Below are 27,707 nucleotides of genomic sequence, written 5' to 3'. Positions count from 1 at the left end.
CGTTACCCCATCAGCGCCCCTCACTTGCCCCGTCACCCAGTCAGAGCCCCTCACAGGAGCCGTCACCCCATTAACCCCCCCTCACACAAGCCGTCTCCCAATCAGCACCACTCACCCCACTAGCGCCCCTCACATGCCCCGTCACCCCATCTGGTCCATGCCCCGTCACCCCATCTGGTCCATGCCCCGTCACCCCATCAGCACCTCTTACACTAGCTGTCACCCCATCAGCACCCCTCACTCGCCCCATCGCCACCCCTCACATGCCCCTTCACCCCATCGCCACCCCTCACATGCCCCGTCACCCCTCACATGCCCCGTCACCCCATCGCCACCCCTCACATGCCCCGTCACCCCATCGCCACCCCTCACATGCCCCGTCACCCCATCAGCACCCCTCACATGCCCCATCACCACCCCTCACACGCCCCATCACCCGTTGAGCACCTCTCACACTAGCTGTGACTCCATTAGCGCCCCTCACCCTCCCCATCACCCGCTCAGCACCCCTCACACACCCCATCAGCACCCCTCACGCGCCCCGTCACCCACTCAGCACCCCTCACGCGCCCCGTCACCGCCCCTCGCCCAGTCAGAGCCCCTCACAGGAGCCGTCACCCCATTAGCACCCCACTAGCGCCCCTCACATGCCCCGCTCACCCCACTAGCGCCCCTCACATGCCCCGCTCACCCCACTAGCGCCCCTCACATGCCCCGTCACCCCATCTGGTCCATGCCCCGTCACCCCATCTGGTCCATGCCCCGTCACCCCATCTGGTCCATGCCCCGTCACCCCATCTGGTCCATGCCCCGTCACCCCATCTGGTCCATGCCCCGTCACCCCATCTGGTCCATGCCCCGTCACCCCATCTGGTCCATGCCCCGTCACCCCATCTGGTCCATGCCCCGTCACCCCATCTGGTCCATGCCCCGTCACCCCATCTGGTCCATGCCCCGTCACCCCATCTGGTCCATGCCCCGTCACCCCATCTGGTCCATGCCCCGTCACCCCATCTGGTCCATGCCCCGTCACCCCATCTGGTCCATGCCCCGTCACCCCATCTGGTCCATGCCCCGTCACCCCATCTGGTCCATGCCCCGTCACCCCATCTGGTCCATGCCCCGTCACCCCATCAGCACCTCTTACACTAGCTGTCACCCCATCAGCACCCCTCAAACTAGCTGTCACCCCATCAGCACCCCTCACACGCCCCGTCACCCGCTCAGCACCCCTCACATGGCCCGTCACCACCCCACACACGCCCTATCACCTGCTCAGCACCTCTCACACTAGCTGTCACCCCATTAGCGCCCCACACACGCCCCATCACCCGCTCAGCACCCCTCACACGCCCCGTCACCCGCTCAGCACCCCGTCACCCGCTCAGCACCCCTCACACGCCCCGTCACCCGCCCGTCACCCACTCAGCACCCCTCACACGCCCCGTCACCCGCTCAGCACCCCTCACACGCCCCGTCACCCGCTCAGCACCCCTCACACGCCCCGTCACCCGCTCAGCACCCCTCACACGCCCCGTCACCCGCTCAGCACCCCTCACACGCCCGTCACCCGCTCAGCACCCCTCACACGCCCCGTCACCCGCTCAGCACCCCTCACACGCCCCGTCACCCGCTCAGCACCCCTCACACGCCCCGTCACCCGCTCAGCACCCCTCACACGCCCCGTCACCCGTTCAGCACCCCTCACACATGAGCTGTCGCCCCTCCTGAGCCCCCACTTGCCCTCCCATGTCACCACTCCATTCCCTTCTGACCTGTCACTTCCCGGGCGCCCCCCAGGCCCCCTGCCAGCCCCCCAGCACTGTGCCCCCTCATGTACCAGAGCCCACAGCCGTTCCCCCACTTACCCCGCGCGTGTAGTGTCGCCTCCGGCCTCCTCCAGCACAGTCCCGGGCGGAGCAGCACACAGGCGGATAGAGCGGCTCCTGAGGTGGGATCCGGGGGGCCCCTGTCCCTCTCAGTGTGCGGCCCAGGCCCGGTGAGCACTCCCCCCTCCCCCCCGGGTCAGCCCGACCCGCATCTAGCTGGGAGGCGGAGGGCAGCGGTCCCCCTTGCACTCGCACCCCTGCACTGAGCACGACACCCCTCGGCGCCCCCGCTCCGGCTCCCCGGGCAGCTCCTGCTTCCCTGGCTCCTTTGGAGAAAGATGGGAGTTTTCCAACTGCGCATGTCCGGGCCAAGGCGGGGGAGGCGGGGACCCACAGAGCACTGCGCCGAAGAGATCCCGGAAGTGACGCCATACCGGAAATAGTCCTATGACTGTCTCCAAGGTGACAGGTGTAGGGGGCGGAGTCGGAACGAGTTGTGATCACGTGGTTGCAGCAGAGCGGCGGGAGCTTCTGAGAATCTGACAGGGCGGCAGCGGTGTGAGGTGAGAGCCGGGCGCCAGGGACTGAGGGGCTTCTGATTTTGAATTTGAAGCTTTATTTGTTAGTGGGCAATGACTCTATTGAAGAACAACTCTCAGCGTGTCCTGCAGGGCATGCTGGGAGCTGTAGTTTCACAATTACTGGAGAGACACCGGGGTCAGACTGAAAATAAAACATTTTCTGCAGGACCTACAGTAGCTGATAAGTTGGGGAAGACTTGAGATTTTTTAATAGAAGTAAATTACAAATCTATATAACTTTCTGACACCAGTTGATTTAAAAGAAAAAGATTTTCGCTGGACAACCCCTTTAAGGCCTGAGGCGTCAGCTATAGCTATTGATCGGTGGGGGTCTCAGTACTGTCTAACAGGAGAGGAAAGCAGAGTCCATATTCTGCCTGTGATAGTACATACAATACTTTAAAGGGGTAGTTCAGTAAAAAAAAATTCTTCATCTTCTATAAAAATCTCATTACTTATCAGCTGCTGTATGTCCTGCAGTAAGTGGTTTATTCTATCCAGTCTGGAGAGCAGGAGAGGTTTTCTATGGGGATTTGCTGCTGCTCTGGACAGTTCCTGACATGGACAGAGGTGGCAGCAGAGAGCTCTGTGTCAGACTGGAAAGAATACACCACTTCCTGCAGGACATACAGCAGCTGATACATACTGGAAGACTGAAGATTTTTTAATAGAAGTAAATTACAAATCTATATAACTTTCTGGCATCAGTTGATTTAAAAGAAATATTTTGGGGGTCAACAACCCCTTTAAAGCATTACTGTCTCTTACGTTGTGCTCAGACACGTCCAAAGCTGCCGATCGCACTGGGTCTCCCGACTCCTTTGTTTCATAGACATTAGTGAAGCGAAGGAGTCTGATTTGATTGACGGCTAGAAAGAGAGACGCACTGGTGCACACGTGGGATCTGTACGTGTCATCACTTCTCCACAATGTCAGTAAGGAACCAAGGGTTTGGGCTGTAACCAATCTGATCCTCTGCACTATTTCTGGGAACTTTTAAATTATTAGATATGCAGATGAGGTGGTTTGGTGCACTGGGGGCGGGACTACCACTCTAAGTGCACCAATCCACCTCCTAATAGCAGGACACCGCCCAATTGGTGCACTGGAAATGGTAGTCCCGCCCCCAGTGCACCAAAATGCCTTATTAGCATAGGGAATAAACTTCTATTATCCTAAAAATGGCATCGAGGATGAAGGTAAGAAACTTCCCTCCATCCTCAGCGCCCCGTGTGCTATAGGGAGATCAGCAGGTTAGATGCTTCCCTGTAATCTTAGGATAACCCCTAAATAAAGGCAAAGATCTGTCTGTACTCCCACCATAGTAATCCAGCGCTGTGTAACCCCCCTATGGAGTGGGTGCCAGGGGTCTCATATTACATGGAAATAAATCATTCCTCACAATTGGAATAGATCACTGGATCACTACCCCGTTGCTGGGAGTGTGATACACGAAGGGATGAAGGGAGAGCCGCATGGAGGGAGAGCCGCACAGCCTGATAAAATTGCCCAGCAGGGGGCCAGGTGACTGGAGACAGGACAGTGATCCAGGGATGGAGTCGTGCACTTGGTATCCATCATGGGACGGATCTGGTGTGGCCGTCATTCTCATTTCTCTTTTCCTATAATGGAGCAGAAATAGAAGCGTGGATGGGGACAGCTATACAGCATTATCCTCCTGTGTTATTACCTTATTACCTGAATTCTCCTCTGTACTCCCTTATGAAAGTCTGACTGTCTGCTGCTGGAGTCCTATGTTATGCTGGCCTTAAAGGTGTATTTCTCTCAAAGATAACTTTTCATTTGTTGCTGCCCATGGTAAAGCTAACAACTCCGTCCATACTTGTTATTATCTATTCAGTCTCCTTCCCCCGGTTCTGATCCTGTTGCTTTGTGCTTTGACAAAGAAATCTGCTTGTGTGACCTTTTCTCTCTGTCTCCCCCTCCCTTCCAAAACATCTGTTGTAAACAAGTCCCTGGCAGGCTGTATATGCAACTTTGTAACAACGCTAATGCTGGGATTGGTAATCACAGTTCACAGAGTTTATTAGCAACTTGACCTAGGATTAACCCTCCCAGCATTAAAAAGTTGCAGATAATGCATGCCGGAGACATGTTTACAACAGGCGTCGGGGGAGGAGGGGGAGACGGAGAGATCATCTCACACAAAGCTTTGTCTTCAGCAGCAGCTCAGAACTGGGGAAAGGAGACTGAATAGATAATGGAGGAGATTTATCAAACATGGTGTAAAGTGAAACTGGCTTAGTTGCCCCTAGCAACCAATCAGATTCCACCTATCATTCCTCACAGACTCTTTGGAAAATGAAAGGTGGAATCTGATTGGTTGCTAGGGGCAACTGGGCCAGTTTCACTTTACATCATGTTTGATAAATCTCTCCCAATGTGTAGAAGGAATTGTTAGCCTCACCATGGGCAGCAACATATGAAAAGTTATGTTTTAGCTGAATACCCCTTTAATAATTATTGCTAGTAACTGTTCTGTTTTATTTCCCCCTGTTTAGTGCATTGAGCAATTATATCATGAGCAAAAGAAAAAGTAAGGAGAAGAGCCTCCCTATAGGAGAATGCATCTCTCAGGTAAGACGTATCCATTTGAAGAAGCTTATACAATGTTAAGCATTCCTGCGGTGTCATTTGTTTCATCCCAGCTCAGCTGCATCTGTGTAACAGGAAGTGCTGTATTCTTGGCTGACTTCCTGTGAACCACAGATTGCTGTCCTTCCTCTCCCATCACTTGTACTCTCATCTCTTATGTACACAGTACTGCTAAAAATAGAATGTTTGTCCTCTGTAAGGGCCGTATTGGACGGCCTGACCCCCCCCCCCCCCATCTGCTGTATCTAATAATAAAGACTTTTCTCCCTGTTGTCCTGCAGCCCTCTTCCTGTGTTCCCTGCTCACCGCTGAACCTTCTGGCCCCGTCTCTTCAGTGACTGCCGCTCAGCCAATCACTGGCCGAGGCAGGACTACGTTGCAACCAGTGATTGGCTGAGCGGCCGTTACTGAAGAGACTGAGACTGAAGCGTCAGCGGTGAGTGGGGAACACGGCCAAAGGGCTGCAGGACAATGGGGGAAAGTAAGTATGAACTTTATTATTTTTACACAGTCAAGAGCCGTCCGCTGTGCAACGCTGCGTGTGGCGCTCAATGATTTTTAAGCAGGTTAAAAGGAAAACGATCGGCCGATGATCAATTCTTCATCTGATTGTTTTCTTTATTACTTGGAGCGATAATCTGCCAAATCGGCCTGATCAGCAAGATTATCACTCTGTGTAATAGAGACTGGGAGAGCAGTGATACAGTAGGTGAGTCTATACATTGATAACTGCATGAGGTATACCTGTCTCTGCTGTGTGCATATTCACTAGTGTCTTATGAGAGTCAGCTGATATCCTGAGAGCCAACAGGGAGAAATGGAAATATGACACTTTTTTTTGAAGCCTGGCTAAAGTCTTTGGGGGAGATTTATCAAAGGGTGTAAAATTTAGACTGGTGCAAACTACCCACAGCAACCAATCACAGCTCAGCTTTAGGCAGTGCTGAAAGGAAAGCTGAGCTGTGATTGGTTCCTGTGGGCAGTTTGCATCAGTCTAACTTTTACACCCTTTGATAAGGGTGTATTTTATTAATGGAGAAGCCCATTGAAAATTTTTATTAAAGTATTGTATTACCCCCCAAAAGTTATACAAATCACCAATATACACTTATTACGGGAAATGCTTATAAAGTGCTTTTTTCCTGCTCTTACTACTGCATCAAGGCTTCACTTCCTGGATAACATGGTGATGTCACTTCCTGGATAACATGGTGATGTCACTTCCTGGATAACATGGTGATGTCACGACCCGACTCCCAAAGCTGTGCGGGCTGTGGCTGCTGGAGAGGATGATGGCAGAGGGATGCTCAGTGTCCCTCCAGTGCCCTGTGTCCCTCAGTGTCCCCCTGCCATAATCCTCTCCAGCAGCCACAGCCCGCACAGCTCTAGGAGTCAGGTCGTGACATCACCATTTTATCCAGGAAGTGACATCACCATGTTATCAGGAAGTGACATCGCCATGTTATCCAGGAAGTGACATCACCATGTTATCCAGGAAGTGAAGCCTTGGTGCAGTAGTAAGTGCTTGGAATAAAGCACTTTATAAGCATTTCCCATGATAAGTGTATATTGGTGATTTGTATAACTTTTGGGGGGCAATACAATACTTTAAAGGACAACTCCCGCGGGACCCCAAAAAAAAACAAAAAACACAGACACACACAGACACCATACTCACCATCTCTCCGGTGACGATCGCCACTCGATTCGCCCGCCGTCCGCCTCTCCGTCGCCGCCGTCCGCCATCCAGCGATGTCTCCGACTTCCGGGTCCAGGGGATGGAAAAGGCTGCCAGTGCGCTTGCGCATCGGCAGCCTTTTCATTGGCTGGAGCGCATCACATGGCTTCCAGCAAGCTCAGCCAATCAGGGCTGAGCAAGCTGGAAGCCATGTGATGCGCTCCAGCCAATGAAAAGGCTGCTGGTGCGCATGTGCACCAGCAGCCTTTTCATCCCCATTCACTCACTTTGCATGAAGACGCTGAGGAGGAAGAAGACCCGGACCGCCCCTCGGCTCTGACGTCGTCGTCACCAGATGCCGCCCCGGAGAAGAGGACCGTGACGATCGTAATAGGTAATGTATACATTCCTTAACTTCCGGGGTGGGGGGTCGGGGGTCCGAAAGTGGGGGAAGGGGGCCAGGCCGGGTATTTAACCACATTACAAAGTTATATAACTTTGTAATGTGTGTTAAATGAGCAAAAAAAAATTTTTGTGGGAGTTGTCCTTTAATAAAAAATTTTCGCCAGACTTCTCCTTTAAGACACACGCTTCTACATAAATCTTACCTGTGTGTCCTCGCAGAAATCTACACAAGCTCAGAGCTGACATACTTGTCTTAGTACATAGTCTTAGGGGCCTTTTACATGGGCAAATTTATTGGCAAGTAGTGTTGCTAGAAATGCTCATTTGCCCGGTAACCGACCTATGTAAAAGTGACAGCGATTTGCCGAGGAGCAGGAAAACTATGATCCTCAGCTGATTGCATTTTGTGGGATGCACTAAAATATATCGCTATTTCCCGCACTTCTCTCTGTGTATACAGGAAACGTGCAGCCGACAGCAGTCCATTTAAATGGCCGCACAAATGATGCCGTGATCGTTTGTGCGTCCTTCCAGATTATCTGATCGTGCTATCTGAAAGCACTGCAAACAAGCACCAATATCGCTGATTGGCATCCTTGCATGTCCCCATATCGGGCCGTGTAAGAGGACCCTTAGTGCATAGTGTGCATGAAGCCTTTTTTCTGTCCATATAAACGGAAGATTGTTACTTCAAGCTACATACACTTCAAATACAAGTAACAGTGATTGTGGACAAAAATCTGTTTCTACGAGCTGTGGGGTTAGTTTTTTATTCCACATTGTAATGTATCTCTCTTATACACTTATAGCTACAAGCCCAGCTTCGTCAGAGACTCCTGCAGCAAGGCCAACCTGGCAAGCGATGTGGGGTGGAGGCTCAGCACAAGTAAGTGCCGTTTATAAGGGATGGCTAGTGCCAGACGCCACCAATTATATTATACATCACAATGGCAGATTTACACTGTGTTGATAAAAGGAAATGACTAAGGGCCCTATTCCACCGGACGATTATTGTTCAGATTATCGTTAAATCGTTCGAATCTAAACGATAATCGTTCGGTTGAAATGCAGTTAACGATTAACGTCCGAACGAGAAATCGTTGATCACTTTATAAGACCTGGACCTATTTTTTTCGTTGCTCGTTCGCAAAACGTTCGCAAATCGTTCGCATTGAATAAGACGTCATTCGGTCGTTTGCAGTAGATACAAACGCAATAGCGAAGAAAAAACGATCTCAACTATGATCATAAGTAACGATTATCGTTCCATGGAAATGAGTAAACGTTTTCAGGTCTTTGGCAATAGTGGTCGTTTGAGATCGTTATCGTTAACGATTATGCGAACGATAATCGTCCGGTAGAATAGGGCCCTAAATCTCCTGATCTGTAGGATTGTTCTGAAGACCTTCAGGAATATCCCTGGGAGGCTGTCCTCCCAACAATAGCTTCATGCTCATGAATAAAGTTCATAATGAACACACAGACTTGGGGTCCATTTACACAGAAAGATTATCTGACAGATTATCTGCCAAAGATTTGAAGCCAAAGCCAGGAACAGACTATAAACAGAGATCAGGTCATAAAGGAAAGCCTGAGATTTCTCCTCTTTCAGAATCCATTTCTGGCTTTAGCTTCAAATGTTTGGCAGATAATCTGTCTGTGTAAATGGACCCTTAGGGTACTATTATTCCAAGTGATTTTTTCTTTTAACGATAAACAATCTCAAACAATCGCTATGGCAAACGACCCGAAATCGTTCGGCCAATTACACAGAACGATGATTGTTACTTATGATAGTTCTTGTGGTTATTTTGTCATCGCTATTTCGTATGTTTCAGCTATGACTTCTTATTACACCGAATGATTTGCGATGATCAAACGATAAAAATAGGTACGAATTCTATCAAACGACCAACGATTTCTCGTTGGTCGTTTAATCATTGTTCGCTATTACACGAAACTATTATCGTTTAAATCCAAACGATCTAACGATTTTTCGAACGATAATCGTCCCATAAATAGAGGTTCGGACGCTCACCTTGCTGCACACCTCATGGTTGTGTTATCAATATTGACTTTTTATACTGAACTAATGAAACATATTTAGTTTTTTAAGCTTTATTGTTTTATGACTCCTTTATCTGCGCTTATTTCCATCTTGCTGGCTACAACTTTTTGTTATAGTACCACATGAATACTACAGCCAGACAGGGCCTGCAGCAGTGACTTATTCTATATAGCATTTTTGAAGTATATTACATTTTCCTTCCTTCTGGATCTGAGAACATAATATAATATTCCAGACTCCCCCTGCTGACTGCAGACTGTGGGCTGTTTGCACCACATGCGTTTTTGGAAGGAAGAGCAGATTGGTGATTGTTGAAGGGTACCTGTCTCTTTAAATCTCTTAAAAACGCCAGATGTCGTCGTCTTGTCAGATGTTTTGATTGATGGAGGTCTGGTCTAGGCTTAGGGGCCTATTCCACAGGAGCGATAATCGGCAGAATCGGCCCGATTTGGCCGATTATCGCTCGGTGGAATAGAGAGAACGATCAGCTGATGATCGTTTATTTGGGGCCAGACCTAAAATCATCGGTCCCCCACCGCGCATCGCTACGGTGGAATAGCGGTGCGCGGCGGCAACCGACGATTTGAGAAGCAGCATACATTACCCAGCAGGGCCCTAAGACCCCCTGTGAGACCTACCATGAACCGACAGCGGAGCTCAGCGCTGTGCTTGTATGTTGCTCTGTAAGCAGCATTAGTGGTGTATGGATATTCAGAGAATACATTGACCTCCTCCTTATACTGCCCACTCTCAGCAGAAGTGATATGGTACTTCACTAGGTGACTGCTAAAAGTGTTATTGTGTTTTTAGCTCTTAGCGCTCCCCCATCATCTCCGTATTTGAGTTGCGTTGACCGTTTCCTTTCTAATTCTCATCTCTCAACTGTGTGAAAAACAAATCCTTTTCCTTTAGTGAAGGACGCCTTCTCATTGGGAGCCTGTAACGCTGCCTCGCACAGGACTCTTCAACCTCATTGCCGCTTTGTTGTGAGCTCCAACATGAGTCAAGCAGCTGCTCGGCTGGCACTCGGCGGCTGTCAGAAGTCAGACAGAAGCCGCTCCTCTGATGACTGCCTCCGCTCAGCTTCTCTTCACTTTGTGCTATTTTCAGACTGAGCTGCTCGTCCTTTGTTATTATAATTTCAGGCACTTAGTGGAGCTTCTGAAGAGAACAGTGATTCATGGGGAGAGTAACTCCGCGCTGATCATCGGTCCCCGGGGATCGGGGAAGAGCATGGTGAGATTCCTTATCATCTCCGCTGCCAGCTTACTACTGTGGTTTTTGTGTGCCCTCACATATATTACGTGTGTGTGTGTGTGTGTGTGTGTGTGTGTGTGTGTATATATATTATATATATATATATATATATATATATATATATATATATATATATATATATAATATATATACACACACACACACACACACACACACACACACACATATATATATATATACATGGACCATGTGATTCTTTTCTCTGTACTCCCCTACATGTGCTCATACACAGAGAACTGCCATACCTGTGGATTCTCACATCTTTGTGAACTTTTTCAGCAATTTACTCTACAGCAGTAACTTATGTAATCAGACCAGTAGGGATAGCCCTCTCCTCCCATGTATACCCCTGACACTGTCACCAGTTCTCCGGTTGTCCTTCCTTGCACCACTTTTGGTCGGCATTGACCACTACATAGGAGAAAATCCCACAAGGCTAAAGATCTCCTACCACTTGCCCATTTTTCCTTCTTCCAGCAACAACTTGAACAACCTGTCAGTGGTTTTACTGTCATGTCTCAACCTTGTAAAACATAGCATGAAGATCCCCTTACGTTTACTTGTTATTGTGTTGTGTCTTTTAGCTGCTACATGATGCCCTAGAAGAAATATTAGCCGTCAAAGAAATAAAGGAGAACGCATTGCAGGTCCAGCTGAATGGTAAGTACAGGGATGAGCTTGTTTCCATGATGCACTGTTGAGGCATTAAAAAAAATTACTCTGCTCCCGTATACGTTAGTGCTACACAAAGCGGGTCAGATTGTGCCTTTACTCTGGTTTGTGTCGGCTGCAGTGGAAAACATTAAAGTTTCACTGTCCTTTCATTTTTTTTTTTTTTTTTTTTTTGCAGAAATCAATAGTACAGGCGATTTTTGAGAAACTTTGTATTTGGGTTTATTAGACAAATATGCCATTATCTGCATTCAAAAAGACTTTCCGCAGGTCCCCCCCTCCCTCCTCTCTCTCATCCACTGCTCATTATCGGGAAATCTCAACTCTTTTCCATCAGTCGGGCCCTGTCTGTTCTATTGAGAGGGGAGGAGGGATATTAGTCGGCAGCAGAGAACAAAGGATTACACAGTGGGAGCTGTATGAAAGCCGGTATTCAAAGGTCAGAGAGGTCACTGCTGACTTCAGAGGAGATAGCCTGGAGCCGTAGCTGTAACTTCACTCTTTGTTGTCCTGTTTTGAAGCCTCATACCCCTCCCCTCTCCGTAGGAAACCATGAAGACAGGGGGGAGAGCTTCAAACTGCTTTTTCATTATGAAAATGCATTTTCCGGCTAATAAACCCATTTACAAAGTTTCATAAAATCGCCCGTACTATTGATTTCTGCCCAAAAAGAAAATAAAACGACAGTGACACTTTAAAGTTGTGGTGATGGCGCAGTTTTCTTACAACTCTGTTAGTCATTATCTATTGTCCTTTACTTTTTATGCTGAGATTAGATGTCTAGATAATGGCAGCCATATAAATGTGTTCCATTCTTTTATTTATTTATTTTTTTAGGTCTTTTGCAAACTAATGACAAGATTGCTTTGCGGGAAATCACTCGACAGCTAAACCTGGAAAATGTGGTTGGGGACAGAGTATTTGTGAGTACCTTGTATTATCTGGTATCATAGAGATCAGCAGTAGAGTTGAGCAAACTTGCACCCGAACCTGAGTGTGTGGTGTTTGATTACCGGCTGCTGCTGAAGTTAGATTCAACCCTTGGAAGTCCTGGAAAACACGGATACAGCCTATGGCCTATGGCTATATCCCTGTTTTCCTGCATCCCCAGGGCTGCATCCAACTTCTGCTACTGTGGGGAATCAAATGTTGAGCATTCAGGCTTGGATGACATTGCTGAACCCAAACATTTCAAGAGATCTCAACAGTATTCCTTAGCCTATCATTTACACGTTTTGTTGCTGCCCATGTGACAAATCAATGAAAGGTTTAGATAGTAAAACCCCTATATCTCAGGAACTGGGGTCATAGCAAGAAAGTAGATCACGGCACCCGAGGCTATAAAATGAAAACTTTTTACAATTTAGTTGTGTACAGTGCATAGTAATACTGCACCTAGACAGATGATGATGATGATGGGTCATTGAATACGAAAGAGGTATGTTGCATGCTCTACTGCAGAGAAGGAATAAATATATTTAAAAAAATATTTTAAATAAGAGAGGATGTGACTCAAAAAAACCCTCCTGCTCTGGTGTTTATTTTTATTTTGGTTACGACCAGGGCCGTTTTCAATACATTGGTTGGCCCAGTGCACAGGCCTCAAGAGTGGGCCCCCCCCAACCCAGCGTTATCAGAATCGGAGCTCCACACACAGTAGGATCCCCTGAAAATGTCCCCACATTGTATTAAGAGCCCCAATACATACGGTAGTTACCTCATAACCATATCACCAATGATACCATTATATAATACCGCCACACCATGACCACTATCACTACAGCCCTTTAACAGTTACATCAATTTACTCACAGGGGGCATCTTCTCGGATCAGAGTCTTTCACCTTTTCTTTCACTCCATCCAGCATGGGCCACCATGAAGTCTTCTCCTGGCTGTGAATCTTCTCTCCAGAATCTGCCAGAGAAACATTTTAGGCTCCAACACATACAGTAGTAAGGTCCCCTGTACCCCTATATAGTAGTTACCCCCCTATGTACCCCTATATAGTAGTTACACCCCTCTGTGCTCCCCCACAGCTGTGTGCTTCCCCCAGTCGTATATAGACACCTGTGTGCTGCCCCCAGTACTATAGACCAATAGGTGCTGCTCCCAGTAGTATATATACCCCCTGTGCAACCCCCCAGTAGTATATAGACCCCTTGTGTGCTTCCCCCAGTACTATAGACCTCTAGGTGCTGCTCCCAGTAGTATATAGCCCCCTCTGTGCTCCCCCAGTTATATATACCCCCCTTGCATCCCCCAGTAGTATATATACCCCCCATGCAGCCCCCAGTAGTATATATATCCCCTGTGCTCCCCCAGTAGTATATAGTCCCCCTGTGCATTCCCCAGTAGTATATATATATCCCCTGTGCTCCCCCCAGTAGTATATAGTCTCCCTGTGCACCCCCCAGTAGTATATATATCCCCTGTGCTCCCCCCAGTACGCTTTCCCAGTTATATATAACCCCTGTGCACCCCCCCCCCCCCATTTTTATATATATATATATATATATATATATATTATAGTGGTGCCTTGGATTACGAGCATAATTCGTTCCGGGACCGTGCTTGTAATCCAAATCCACTCTTAAACCAAAGCAAATTTTCCCATAAGAAATCATTCAAATGCAAACAATTGGTTCCACACCCCAAAAATAATGATTTATTATTCTGAATAACATGTAAAACAAATGAAACAAACATTCAGAAACAGCAGAATATGTGATATTATAAGTTACTGTACAGGAATGGAGAGGATGGGGCACACAAGGACTGACAGAGACTGCAGGGAGCATGAAGGAATGAGCAGGGCAGATGTGGGCACAGTATAGCAGCACTCACTGTCTGGGGAGAGAGTGGTTACAGCTATGAAGAAATTACCTCCACAGTCCTGTCCCCTGATGCAAGCCCCAGCCTGAAGTGGATCTGCTATGATTTGGAAGGTGAGGGAGACTTCCTGGGTCAGAGTACAGGGCTGTAGACCCCGCTATACAGACCATGTCCCTCTCCCACTTGCGCTCCCACCCAGTACAGGGAGCTCTTAAACCAAAGCAATGCTCTTAAACCAAGTCACAATTTTGAAAAACTGTGAGCTCTTAAACCAAAACACTCTTAAACCAAGTTACTCTTAAACCAAGGTACCACTGTATATATCCCCTGTGCGCCCCCGAGTAGTATATGCAAAAGGACGCTGGTTGACCTCAGGGAGATCAACCAAAACACCGCAGAGACACCATCACGTGTCTCAACGTCAGTGTATTCTAGAACATTACCCCCTGGGAAATTAAATATGCAAAAGAACACTGCAGAGACACCATCACATGTCTCGACGTCAGTGAACTAGCCAGACCTTCCCTCCGGGAAGGAACAACCAAGCCAAAGGCGTTCTCCAGTCAAGGAAACCACCTCAGCAAGGTATCCATCCACAGACAGCTGTTTCGGGGTTTTTGCCCCTCATCAGTCTGGTGTAGGTTTCTGGCTAGTGGGAGCAATGACTAGTAAGTGCATGCAAAAGGACGCTGGTTGACCTCAGGGAGATCAACCAAAACACCGCAGAGACACCATCACGTGTCTCAACGTCAGTGTATTCTAGAACATTGCCCCCTGGGAAATTAGTATATAGCCCCCATGTGAGCTCCCCGTTATATATACCCCCTGTGCGTCCCCAGTTATATATACCCCCCGTGCGCCGCCCAGTTGTATATATATCCCCTGTGCGCCCCAGTTGTGTATAGCCCCCCTCTGCACTCCCCCAGTTATATATACCCCCCGTGCGCCCCCCCAGTTATATATACCCCCCTGTGCACCCCCCAGTAGTATATTGGCCCCTCCTGTGGCACCACTAGTAGTATAGACCCCCGCTGTGTGCTGCCCCCCCTTTATATAGCCCCCCTTTGTGCTTCCCCCTCCCATATAGCAAATAAAAAAAAAAACACTTTATACTCACCTGGGTCCGCGCGTTCCTCTTCTCATCACTTCACCCTTGTGACCGCAGGCAGTGCTTTGCCTGCGGTCACAAGAGGCCGCTCTCCCCTCTCGCGATGTCGGCGCTGAGTGACGTCACTCAGCGCCGATACCACTACGGAAGAGCGGCCTCTTGTGACCGCAGGCAAAGCACTGCCTGCGGCCACAAGGATGACTGACAGGGAGGGAGCCAATGGCTCCCGACCTGTCAGTGCCGCTGCTGCTGCCTGTACCTATGAGCGCTCGTTACGAGCGCTCATAGCTACAGTACAGAGCGCAGCAGCAGTCTGGGGGCGCCCTGCAGGGGGCGCCATGGATGGTTAACTTACCCATCCCGATGGCGCCCTCCTGGCAGGCTGGTGGCCGGAGCCCTGTGCGACCGCAATGGTCGCACAGAGCAAAGGCCGGCCCTGCTCAGGGTGGGCCCCTTTAACCAGTGGGCCCGGTGCACGTGCACCATGTGCCCTCTGGTTAAAGCGGCCCTGGTTACGACGTTCACCGCGAGGGATCAGTTTCTTAAGTTTTCTCAATCACATCACCTGTTTAAAGTGTCACTGTCGTGAAATTTCTTTTGCAGAAATCAATAGTACAGGCGATTTTAAGAAACTTTGTAATTGGGTTTATTAGCCGAAAAATGCATTTTTAGCATGAAAAAGCATTTTGAAGATCTCCCCCCTGTCTTCATTGTTCTCTTATGGAGAGAGCTAAATAAAAGACCAAAACAGGACAACAAAGAGTTAATCTACAAATACCTCACCCTCTATCTCCTCTTACAGTCACCACTGACCTCTCTGAGCTCTGATTACAGCTGTCACCTAGCTCAGTGCCTGTAATCCTCTGTTATCTGCTCTCTGCTGTCGGCTAACTCCCTCCTCCCTTCTCCCCTCTCTATAGAACAGACTGGGTACGTCTGATGCAACAAGTCACAATTTCTGGATTTTTTGCAGTGGATGGAAAAGAGGAGGGAGGGGGGGACCTGGGAAAAGGGTTTTTAAATGCAGATAATGGCATATTTGGCTGATAAACCCAATTACAAAGTTTCTTAAAATCGCCTGGGCTATTGATTTCTGCAAAAAAAAAGGCCCATTTACATAGTCCGACAATCAGGTGTTTGAAAGTTCCAACTTTCTTTTTTCTTTTCCCCCAAAGGTAATGTTTGTTGAATTTCTTAAAAAAAAAAAAAAAAAAAAAAAAAAAGATTTTACTTTGGCCTATACACCCTTTTGGATTAGGTAATTTTTTTTTATTTCCATCTGATAATCCAGAATATTTGATAATCCAGTTCCTGCTGATTGTACAGAGTACTTCTGGTGCTGTGATGTGCCCTGTAGACATAACTTACATGTTGTCGCTTTTCTCCCGCTCACTCTCCGCTGTCCTGCCGTGTTGTTCTCGTACTTCTCTGTAGCTTATGGCTCTTACATAACTCTCATGTGCTTTGTACTTGGCAGGGCAGCTTTGCAGAGAATCTCTCCTTCCTCCTTGAAGCGTTGAAAACAGGTAAATGAGAATTCTAGAGAACGTCTACATTCCTGTGAAAAGTATTTTCTGTTTTATTACTTAGCGTTAGTCATCTGTCATGCCAACACCTCAATAACAGAACAGAGCAAACAATTACCATGTGTTACAATAGAAACACTTAGACCCCAACTGTTAAGAACTTTTGACACGTCTTGGGACATGTTAAAAGTTGTTGTGTGCGTTGTTTTTTAAAACAAAAGATTTTATTTATACATTTTGTTTTACATACAGGCACACGACAATTCTCGGAAAGTCACTGAATCAGACTCGGACACCACCAGCCAATGAGACCAAATCTTGTCGAATTTCCAGGGCCCCTTAAAAGGGGTAGTTCACCCTTTTTTTTTTTTTTTTTTTTATTTCAAATGAACTGGTACCAGAGATTTGTAATTTTACTTCTATTCAAAAATTTCAGGTCTCCCAGTACTTGTAAGCTGCTGTATGTCCTGCAGGAAGTGGTGTATTCCAGTTTGAAGACCACAAGAGGTTTTCTGTGGGGACTTACTACTGCTCTGCACAGTTCCTGACATGGACAGAGGTGGCAGCAGAGAGCACTGTGTCAGACTGTAGAGAATACACCACTTCCTGCAGGACATACAGCAGCTTATAAGTACTGGATAATTACAAATTTCTGGCACTTCCTGGAAACAGTTGATTTAAAAGTGAAAAAAAAATTGGTGAACAACCCCTCTAAGAGTTTATACATCCATGTAAGCTTGTAGTATCATGTGTTTTTTTTTTTTTTTATTATTATTTTTTATTTTAACCCTGTGGCTTAATATATCTGTGATTTCCAGGTGACCGTACTAGCAGCTGCCCGGTGTTATTCATATTGGATGAGTTTGATCTCTTTGCCCATCATAAGAACCAGACGCTGCTGTATAATCTCTTTGACATTGCGCAGTCGGCTCAGGCCCCTGTGGCCGTCATCGGCCTCACATGTCGACTGGTGAGTGTGATCCTCATGTGTCAATACAACATGACCAGAACATATGTGATACAAAATCCTTCTTTATGTGGGATGAACTCCTGAGATGCCTCCAGAGGAAGCTTTGGTCACCCAGACATGTAGACTGTACGAGGTAATGTAGCAGCTCTGACCAAACATTACATTAGGGTGGTATTACAGGGGGCGGTGGGGGCCCGATAATACCTGCTAGATTGGCGCTCGTTTACTGGGCCTTTTACACGGCCCGATAATCGTTTAACAAGGGCTGCAGGGTTATCGTAACCAATGTCCTTGCAGCCCTTGTTTAAAATTTATACATACCTATCCAGACTGCAGGACTCCTCTTCCTCTGTACTTCACCCCGAGCCCCACGTGCTCTAGCTTCACAGCGGCTTGTCGGTGTGGGGAGAAGCACAGAGGAAAAGGAGCCCTGCAGCCTGGATAGGTATGTATTCCTCTTTGCATATCGTCAGCGTCGACCGCGCACCGCTATTACACGTATTGGTGCGCAGTCGACACCCAATAATTATAGGTCAGAACCTATATCAACCATCAGCCGATGACAACAATCATCGGCTGATCGTTGTCTTTATTACACGGAACGATAATTGGTCGGATAGGGCAATCAGTTCATTCTAATTAGAAGACGACGTTACGCTTTCTAAGTCTTCTGATTCCATGACAAAGTTATACCGGAGTTATCCAGGGAACCAGAACCCTTGGACTGTGGAAACTCTTTCCCTGGTGCTCCGGTTCCCTGGACACTTACTTTTCCACAGAGAAGGGACATGTAGCAAAGCAGTTAGAAAGTGGGGCTTTTGACTATTGGTGTTTCAGCAATTTATTCTGCAGCTTCACACATCTCTGGGTTTGGCTTTATAGTCGGGGACATGAGAGTGAAATATTCCCCCCTTAAACATCTATACTTCCTGATAGGACATAAGGGCAGTGTTTGCATAGGGATGTGCAATGTTACATTGCTGGCAGGCAGCGACGTTCTGGCTTAGCAGCTGCACCCCAGGAGCTTACAGATGTGGTAATAGACTGCACTCTCTCTATTGCAGGATGTCATGGAGCTCCTAGAGAAGAGGGTAAAATCTCGCTTCTCCCACAGGCAGATTCACCTGCTGAACTCCTTCAACTTCTGGGACTACAAAGAAGTCTTTAAAGATCTTCTGTCTCTGGCTCCCGGCTTTCCAGACTCTCAGTTTGCTGAGAAATGGAATTCAGATCTTCAGGTAAGAAACATGACAGCAGTGTACACTGGACTTGGGATTCAGGTAGCCCAGCTTGCTGCTCCTGGGGATGGACTTTTATTTTGTGAGGATAGACCATGGGTCTCCAAACTGCGGACCTCCAGCTGTTGCAGTACTACATTTTCCATCATGCCTGGACAGCCGAATCCAATCCAAGCTGTCCGGGCATGATGGGAATTGTGGTTTTGCAACAGCTGGAGGGCCGCAGTTTGGAGACCCATGGGATAGATCATCAATATTAGATTGGTGGGGTGCTTACCTCCGCTTATTAGCTGTATGAGAGGGCTCTCATGAGCTCTGCTGTCTCTCCCCAGTCTAATATTGCTGGTCTAGCTGGAGGTAAGCCCATAAGGCTAGATAACTGCTTTAACCACTTGTATCCGTATCCATCACACATAGAAAATCAGTAGGGAAAAAAATATTTTTTTTTAAAGTCCGTATATAAAAAAAATACACTATCCTTTAAGATCTTAAAAGGGGTTGTCCAAAACATGGCTGCTTTCTTCCAAAAATAGCACCACTCTTGTCCTCAGCTTGGGCCCATGCACACATGTCCATTCTTTGGCGGAGAGTGTAGGCAGAATTTCAAGCGGAGTCTGCCTCTTTTGCTCTGTGTGCACGGGCCCTTTGGGTTTGCAGCTCAGTTCTTTTGGAAGTGAATTGAGCTGCACTGTAATACCAAACACAAACTGGTGACAAGGGTGGCGCGTTAAAAAGAAGACTCCAAGATGATGACCGCATGGCTGGTGCAGTGCTTGGTAATATTATTTCATACAATATATAGTAACAAAAGCCTTTTCATACAAATTACATTGAATTAAATTCAGCACAATGTAAATTAAATATGATTCTGTATCAGTTCCCAGTTGTAAGATCTCTGCTTGCAGTCCTTGTAAGTTTTTTCATCACCCATGATGATACCAATAGCTTTCTGGTTTTATTATAACAATGAATGAATTGTTCTGATCCTGTCCTGGTGTTCCTCAGGCTCTGCTGGAAAATAAGACGCTGGAAGATGTTCTTCATAAGCAGTTTAACTCCTCCAAGGATATACGATCTCTGCACATGTTATCGGTAAGGACATTATTTATATTACAGAGAATGATCCCTGTGAACATTTTGTTTTTGCACCGGTTCATTATTTGATATACCATTACAGAGCTCTGAGCTGTATATGCAATATATGTTAAATGACAAAATACACAGAATATACTGCCTACTGTCTGACTACTGTTGTCAGTGCAACAACACTGTCCACATCTGTGTTAGTCACCACTGACTTATAAGGGGGTGTAACTGTTGCTACTGGTATCTGTTTTTAACCAGTATAATTATTTTTTTTCCTTGTTGTGAGTTTGCAGTGAAATCCGCTGCGGATACCTCCCCTCACTTCCAATGTGATTAAATTCTCGCAGCGGGATTGTCATCACGCTGGGAATATGTAAGTCCCGTCCCCATTAACCCCCCCCCGCCACCGGGATGATAAATTACCTGTTCCACGATCCGGCCGCATCTGAGGCGCACGGCCCCGCTGCAGGACCTCTGGGAGCCTCAGATGCGGCCAGATAGTGGAACAGGTAACGTATCTTCCTGGTGGCAGGGGGTTAATGGGGACGGGACTTACATGTAATCACATTGGAGGTAACAGGGGAGGTATCCGCAGCCGATTTCGATGCAAACTCAGTGTGAAATCCGCTGCATATACGTCCTGTGTGAATTTAGCCTTAATAGGAATCTGTACGCTGCAGTTCACATTCCAAACTGCTGACACCACCTGATAGCAGTTTGATAAGAGACACGTGGTACCTTGCATATATCTGTCTGTGAATCCAGAACATAGAAAAATTGTTCTATTATATAGTAAGAAAAGTAAGGCTATGTTCACACATATTTGTCAGTCTTTTTTTCAACCAAAACCAGGAGTTGAACTGACAAGGCAAAATTATATTTAAAAGATTTGTGCAGTTTCTGTGTTTTGACTCCATTCCTGGTTTTGGGTGAGGGAAAAAAAAAATGATAAAAAAAAATACAACGGGTGAACATAGCCTATGAGTGGAAGAAAAGGGGAGGGAAAAAAGAAACATACTGAGGCTATGTTCACACAGCCTCTTTATGTGCAAAATAACGGCCATTGTTTTACAAAGACGATTGTCAATAATGTTAATGAGCGTTATTTAAAGCTGTGATTATCAAACAACGCTAAAAAAGATGTGTGAACATAGCTTAAGAGAGACTTTTCCCTGAGCTCCCGAATTGCAGCAGGCTGTAACACCTCCTTAGGGCTTATCCCCATGTCCCATATTCTACAGATGAGTTTGGAACCAGTTACGGCTGACAGATTCCCTTTAAAGATAGGTCAGCCTGCTGTTTTATAATAGGCTGCCTCCACATTACATTTGGCCTCGTGTTGGAGTAAAATGTAAGGCTGTCACATATCTCTCTGTACAGACAGACAGCGGCATACATGATCATCTCCCAGAAGTCAGGCTGCCTCCAGAGTGCTGCTGCTTATAGTCACCTGACATATATGTAAATGCAGTTGTCTGCTATGTAGTGGTCTGCAGTATTACCACTCTGAAGGGAAGAGAAAGGAGGGCCCCACAGCTTTGTCCAAAAAGCTCAAGTGATAGGATCAGTAAATGGACAGTGCCATCACAGGAGGTATCCTGCCATCGGTTAGAATCCATTACTCATACAGTAACATGGTTTTCATTGAGTGAATACTTCTTTTTTTAAAGGGTTACTGTGGCCAGGAACCTGGGGGTAGGTAATTTGAGAATAATAAAGCACACTTACCTCTCTGGCTCCCGTGTTGCTGTTGGTATCTTACTAATCTGTTCCGCTGCTTCTGGTGGCAGGACCACCCAGACAAACAGCGACTAAAGTGGGACACTGCTGCGATCGGTGATTGGTTAGGACGGGCCTGCAACGTTCAAGACACTAGGTCCCGGAACAGCAGGGCAGATTGGTAAGATATGGGCACAGCGCGGGAGCCAGAGAGGTAAGTGTGCTTTATTATTTTCAAATGACCTACCCCCGAGCTCCTGTCTGAGGTACCTCTTTTGAGGCTTAAAAAATGCTAGTCCATACTTTATTTATGTGTAGTACGTTGATTTATACCAATAGGACACCCCTGGCTTTGGCCTGACAATAGATCCACAGTGTGTCATGCCTCTAATAAGACGCTACAATTAGTTGTGCACTTTGGTGATCTGCCTTACAGCTGCTGGCCCTGTGTCGTGTCAACGTGTCTCATCCTTATCTGAACGCTGCCGACTTTGTGGAAGCCCATAGGCTCCGTACCATGGACTCTAAAGCAAATATACTGCACGGTAGGTTTTATCACATCCATTTTCTTTTTACTCATAAAATCCTGGCCTTGTGCACAAGAAATATCCTGGATGTAATAAGTTGTTAAAGTTAAAGGAGTTATCCAGGATTTAAAAAAACATGTCTTCCTTCCAGAAACAGCGCCACTCTAGCCCTCAGTTCGTCTTTGGTATTGCAGCCCGGTTTCTTTAAAGTGAATAGAGCCGAGTTGTAATACCAGACACAACCTGAAGGTAGGGGTGGTGCTGTTTTTGGAACAAAACAGATGTTTTTTTTTTTTTTTTTTTTTAAATCCTGGACAACCCCTTTATTGAAGTTTCATAAGTCTAGCCCTATATCATGTGTCATCACATCAGTCGGTGATTGGCTGACGCTGTACCAGACAACGCTGCTTTACATAGGAGTCTGATTCTAGATATACTTATAATTAGAGATGAATAATACTGGGTAATAACCTGTCTCCTCTGCCCCTAGGCCTGTCTGTCCTGGAGATGTGTCTGGTAATAGCCATGAAGCACCTACAAGACATTTATACTGGGGAACCCTTCAATTTCCAGATGGTTCACAATGGTAACATCATCTATTACCTCCGCTCATACTGTATGGCCCGGACTTTTCTTGCCCACTTCTTTGCTGTTAACCCTTAGGCGACCCTGGACGTACCTGTACCTCCAGGGCTGCCTTCCCGCGTTCAGAGCGGGGCCGCGTGGCGGACGTGCTCTCAACCACCGCGGTCCCGGGTGCCGCTCGTAGCCCAGGACCGTGGGTATTAGCGGGCACGGTCCGATTGCCGTGCCCGCTAATACAGTAATCGGATGCAGCTGTCAAAGTTGACAGCTGCATCTGATTACCGAATGCAGCCGTTCCCTGGTGTCTAGTGGGGAGGAACGATCCACGCATCTTGCCCCTTCCGGGGTCAGCGCTGATTCCGTCTCGACACTCGATTGCTTTCAGCTGCAGCAGCCGGAAGCAATCAATGTGCCTATCTCATGGATCTGTGCTGCATATCTATGCAGCACAGATCTCAATGAGAGATCAGTGCACTTATACTAGAAGTCCCCCAGGGGGGATGACCCTAACCCCAGGGGGGATGACCCTAACCCCAGGGGGGATGACCCTAACCCCAGGGGGGATGACCCTAACCCCAGGGGGAATAACCCTAACCCCAGGGGGAATAACCCTAACCCCAGGGGGAATAACCCTAACCCCAGAGGGCTTCTAGTATGAGTGTAAAAGTAAAAATAAGTGTTATTATTAGTAAAAAGCCCCCTCCCCTAATAAAAGTCTGAATCACCCCCCTTTTCCCATGTTATAAATAAAAATAAACAAATAAATAAACATATTTAGTATCGCCGCGTGCGTAATCGCCTGAACTATTAATTAATCACATTCCTGATCTCGCACGTTAAATGGTTTAAGCTCAAAAAAATCCCAAAGTGCAAAATTGTGCATTTTTGGGCGCATAAAATCCAGAAAAATTGTAATAAAAAGCGATCAAAAAGTCGTATATGCGCAATCAAGGTACCGATAGAAAGAACACATCATGGCGCAAAAACTGACACCTCACACAGCCCCATAGACTAAAGGATAAAAGCGCTATAAGCCTGGGAATAGAGCGATTATAAGGAACATATCTTTGTTAACAATGGCTTGAATTTTTACCGGCCATCAGATACAATGAAAGTTATACATGTTACATATCATTGTATTCGTAACAACTTGAGGAACATATATAACAAGTCAGTTTTACCCCAGGGCGAATGGTGTAAAAACGAAAAAAAAAAAACAAATAAAAGAAATGCGTTTTTTTTGTTTTTTTTTCATTTTCACCACACTTTGAATTTTTTTCTGGTTTCGCAGTGTACTTTATGCAAAAATTCAGCCTGTCATTGCAAAGTACAATTAGTGACGCAAAAAATAAGGGCTCATGTGGAAAAATGCAAGTGCTATGGCCCTTTAAACACAAGGAGGAAAAAACGAAAACGCAAAAATTTAAATTGGCCGGGTCCTCTAAGGGTTAATGGGGGCTGTAATGTGTGAGATGTTTTGAGATAAACAGCTGAGGTTTTTCTATTCCTGGATAAACCCTTTAACTCAGAAATCCTATATTAGGTCTCTGAAAATGAGATCTCTTTATAACTGGATTCCCTTTAATATGAAGCCAAGTATGTTCTCAGGATTGTAAGAACCTGGGAAAGAAATAAGTACAATTTTACAGATTACTTTTTTTTTCCCCTGTAGAATTTCAGAAATTTGTTCAAAGAAAAGCTCATTCCGTCTATAACTTTGAAAAACCTGTCGTCCTTAAGGTAAGTTAATAGTAATAGTTTTGCCATTAGTCCTGATATCATCTTGTTGTATTAGTTACATTTCACCCATTAAGGGAAGTGACCCAGTGAGAGGTTAGTTGGGGGAAAGATTAGGAGCAACGTGAGAAAAAATTACTTTACTAAAGAGTAGTAGATGCTTTAAACAAACTTCCAGCAGTGGTTGGTAAATGTACAATAACAGAATATAAACCTGCCTGGGATATACATATATCTAGCCTATAATAATAAGAAGGGAAATACTAAGGCCGGGTTTACATTAAAGGGGTAAGCCAAACTGTGCTCAGCCCATCGCGGCTGAGCAGCTGATGACGCGGCAGAGGGGGGCCGGCACTCAGGATGGTCGGAGGGATTCGGCCCGGCCGTCCGAAGATGACTTCAATGACTGAAGATCGGAGATGAGTCGGCATGTGACATATGTATAGCGCACCACACTTCCGGGTACACGGGTGGGGGTGGTGGGACACGGGGAAGGGGGCCATTCACAGACATAACATACATTACAAAGTTGTATAACTTTAATGTGTGTTATTCTGTGAATAATTCTTTACTGCCGCACTACCCCTTTAATACTGTTGTACATTGTGGAATGCACATGACTGCCCTCTGCTGGACATTGTGTGAACTGCGTCTCTCGTTCTCACTAAATGTCTCTACCAGGGTAGCTGTGATTACCTAAAATAAAAATCCATTGCGGACCACCCTGAGATTACTGCCGCAGATTTGTCTGAGGTTTTGGCCAAAGATTAATCATGTCCAATCTGTGCTGGAAATAAAATCTGTGCTGTATAAACTACGACATTTGCTTCCGTTGAAATTTCTGGGATGCAGGAACAAACCTAAACGGATTGTAATAGATATTGGTTTTGTACTATCTATTCTAGTGACAGGTGGATGATGAGGGACCTGATTCTTATTACAGGGCAAAGGAAATTTGGAGAATTACTGCTTTAGTGACCCACAGAACTTCTGACCTTTCAGAACTCATCTCATTGGTTGCTTTTAGTGTTATTCCTCCTACCTTGTGTAGTAGGGCCCATTCACTATTGTAAAACAAGAAGTACAGCACAGTAATAAGGCTCTGCCCACATCATATTATAGATATGCTCAGTGTCTGTCTTAAAGGGGTATTCCCTACTGAATTACTATAGATATAATCATAGGGCTTGTAGAAATAAATAAATATGTGTATGTATGTGTATATATATATGTATATATATATATATATGTATATATATATATATATATATATATGTATATATATATGTATATATATATATATATATATATATATATAAATAAATACATTCATCTAGCAACCTTCACTCCTCCCATTGTTGACAGCTTGTTGTCTAGGTTACAGCCCATCACTTTGCTCTGAAAGCAGTGGTCTGACTGGTGTTTGTGTAGTACATAGATATACATACACACCTATATTCTTGTGCCGTTTTGTACAGTCAGTCAGCATCTCCGGTATCGGACATGTCTCTCTGAACCCTTCTTTCTCTATTCTCAGGCCTTTGAACATCTGTATCAGTTGGAGCTGATCAAACCAATGGAAGGTCTGTCCGTCCGGACTCAGAAAGAATACAGACTCATGAAGTTACTCCTGGACAACAGTCAGATATCAGAAGCCCTTCAGAAATATCCCAATTGTCCGACAGACGTACGACAGTGGGCGATGTCCTCTTTGAGCTGAACTCATTGTGTAATTGTTAATGTAATAATTTTTTTTTTTATAAAATTGTATAAAGAGCAACATGTCTGCTTCTTCATCTTAATGAGTGCTTATAGAAATGATCGTTCCTGATAACTGGTCCCTGTAAAGGGGCTAATAATAAGCTGATTATGAGAAAAAATACTTGTTTGTCGGCTGACAGCATCTTTTATGAGGCCGCTCAATTTATGATTAGTGGCCAAACATCGCCCTTTGTAAACAGGAGGTGCAGCATTGTTCATTCTTTGGACAGACGGCGGATTCCACCCATGCATAGAATGTAGTCTATGACGGGGGGGTTTCATTGGTTGCGATTCCGTAGTGTGCACGTACCCTAAGTCTAGTCTTGTCCAGCCTCTAGCACTTTCTGGGCAAAAATGGCTGATGAAAATCTGTATTTGGGATTGCTCTACCATCAACATACAAGGGAACTTCTGCATGAATAACCTAAAATACATCAGAGTACCAATAATACATATATGCTAAAAAAAAAACCAAACATAATTCACTCAAGGCACTTAAAAATAAGGTGGAGGGGTATACCAAATTTTAATAGTAAAATACAATATTTCATCCTGGGGGTTGCATTTGATTACATAATACATCAATATCATACTGCCTTTCTCCAAAAAGTGCAGTGCCCCTATAAAGTGGCAAGTTCCAGAAATTCAGGGTCCATAATATATACCACTATTGCAGGTATATGTCCATGCAAACAGTATCGTATGGCAATGCTGGTACATAGGTGGATAACAAAATAACACCAATACACCACATCACAAGCTATAAGGACCACCACTACTGACCAGCGTGCCAAGCCACACAGAAATAAGAAAGCACCCCTCCACATCACTACCCAATGCATTTTAAAAATCTTCCTCAAGGAGGCGCAGGTTATATAGTAATAGGCCTCCCATCCATGAACCCACCGTGTAACTAAATGACTGATGATTTGTTACAGCCATAGGCTGTACGCATGGTTTCCAGGACTCCCTCCAAATTCTTCAGCCACTGGTAATAAAAGCATATTCAAGTTGCGCTCATCTCTACTGAAAACCATTCAGGTCACTACCTCATGCTGATTGAGAGAATGCTTAACTTATAATTCTATGTAATTCTAGCAGCCCCCACACCTGCCCAAATGTTGTGTAGCAGAGGGTCATCCTGCATAATGTGTGTGTAACTGAAGACCAATACATTTATGTGCAACAAATGTTATCAGTGCAATGCTTCCTAAGGGGGATGTGTAACAGGATCAGTCATGTGACTTAAGGGTGATATGATGCAGTTACTGCACGCACGCTCGCACCCTCGTGGTGGTCTTGTAAGTCAATAGTAGGCCAATTTCACATGGGTGTATGATGGAAGGCCTGTTAGTTTTAACCATTGGTCAGGCCGATACCAGGGCCATAGTAAGCCCACCTATAAGCAGCCAAAGTACCAGTTTCCAAATCTGTCTTTGCATGCGTACATGACTATACATAACTATATATCCATACAATTTTGGACACCA

General features: G+C 46.0%; 2 protein-coding genes across 3 annotated transcripts in view; one reads left to right on the top strand and one right to left on the bottom strand.

Moving 5' to 3' along the window:
• The window catches only part of MBD5 (methyl-CpG binding domain protein 5), a 52,870-nt gene extending 50,621 nt beyond the window's left edge, over window positions 1-2,249 (bottom strand). Inside the window, exon 1 of one of the 2 annotated variants that reach the window (XM_069982668.1) lies at window positions 1,869-2,249. The gene's annotated coding sequence lies outside the window, so the exon portion shown is untranslated. The remainder of the gene's footprint in view (window positions 1-1,868) is intronic. The other variant, XM_069982669.1, reaches the window with a different exon arrangement.
• ORC4 (origin recognition complex subunit 4) lies at window positions 2,216-26,229 on the top strand. The gene is made up of 14 exons (XM_069982672.1): window positions 2,216-2,392; window positions 4,933-5,008; window positions 7,919-7,995; window positions 10,323-10,413; window positions 11,040-11,115; window positions 11,965-12,050; window positions 16,546-16,594; window positions 17,413-17,564; window positions 18,629-18,802; window positions 19,808-19,894; window positions 22,044-22,152; window positions 22,625-22,720; window positions 24,392-24,459; window positions 25,994-26,229. Exons 2-14 carry the CDS (start codon window positions 4,952-4,954, stop codon window positions 26,174-26,176), a joined length of 1,305 nt encoding a protein of 434 aa, XP_069838773.1. The 5' UTR covers window positions 2,216-2,392; window positions 4,933-4,951; the 3' UTR covers window positions 26,177-26,229.
• The last annotated feature ends 1,478 nt before the right edge of the window (window positions 26,230-27,707 follow it).

The sequence above is a fragment of the Dendropsophus ebraccatus genome, chromosome 9 (genome assembly GCF_027789765.1).
Source record: "Dendropsophus ebraccatus isolate aDenEbr1 chromosome 9, aDenEbr1.pat, whole genome shotgun sequence".
NCBI classification, from domain to species: Eukaryota; Metazoa; Chordata; class Amphibia; order Anura; family Hylidae; genus Dendropsophus; species Dendropsophus ebraccatus.
Note: the sequence above shows the minus strand (reverse complement) of the source record. Positions and strands in the feature narration are given on the sequence as shown.

Bases quoted from the DNA above. Each gene is read 5' to 3' on its own strand.
- ORC4 (XM_069982672.1), top strand. From the start codon at position 4,952: ATGAGCAAAAGAAAAAGTAAGGAGAAGAGCCTCCCTATAGGAGAATGC. The intron at 22,153-22,624 runs GTAGGTTTTATC...CTCTGCCCCTAG, and splicing joins TAAAGCAAATATACTGCACG to GCCTGTCTGTCCTGGAGATG. The intron at 22,721-24,391 runs GTAACATCATCT...TTTCCCCTGTAG, and splicing joins TTTCCAGATGGTTCACAATG to AATTTCAGAAATTTGTTCAA.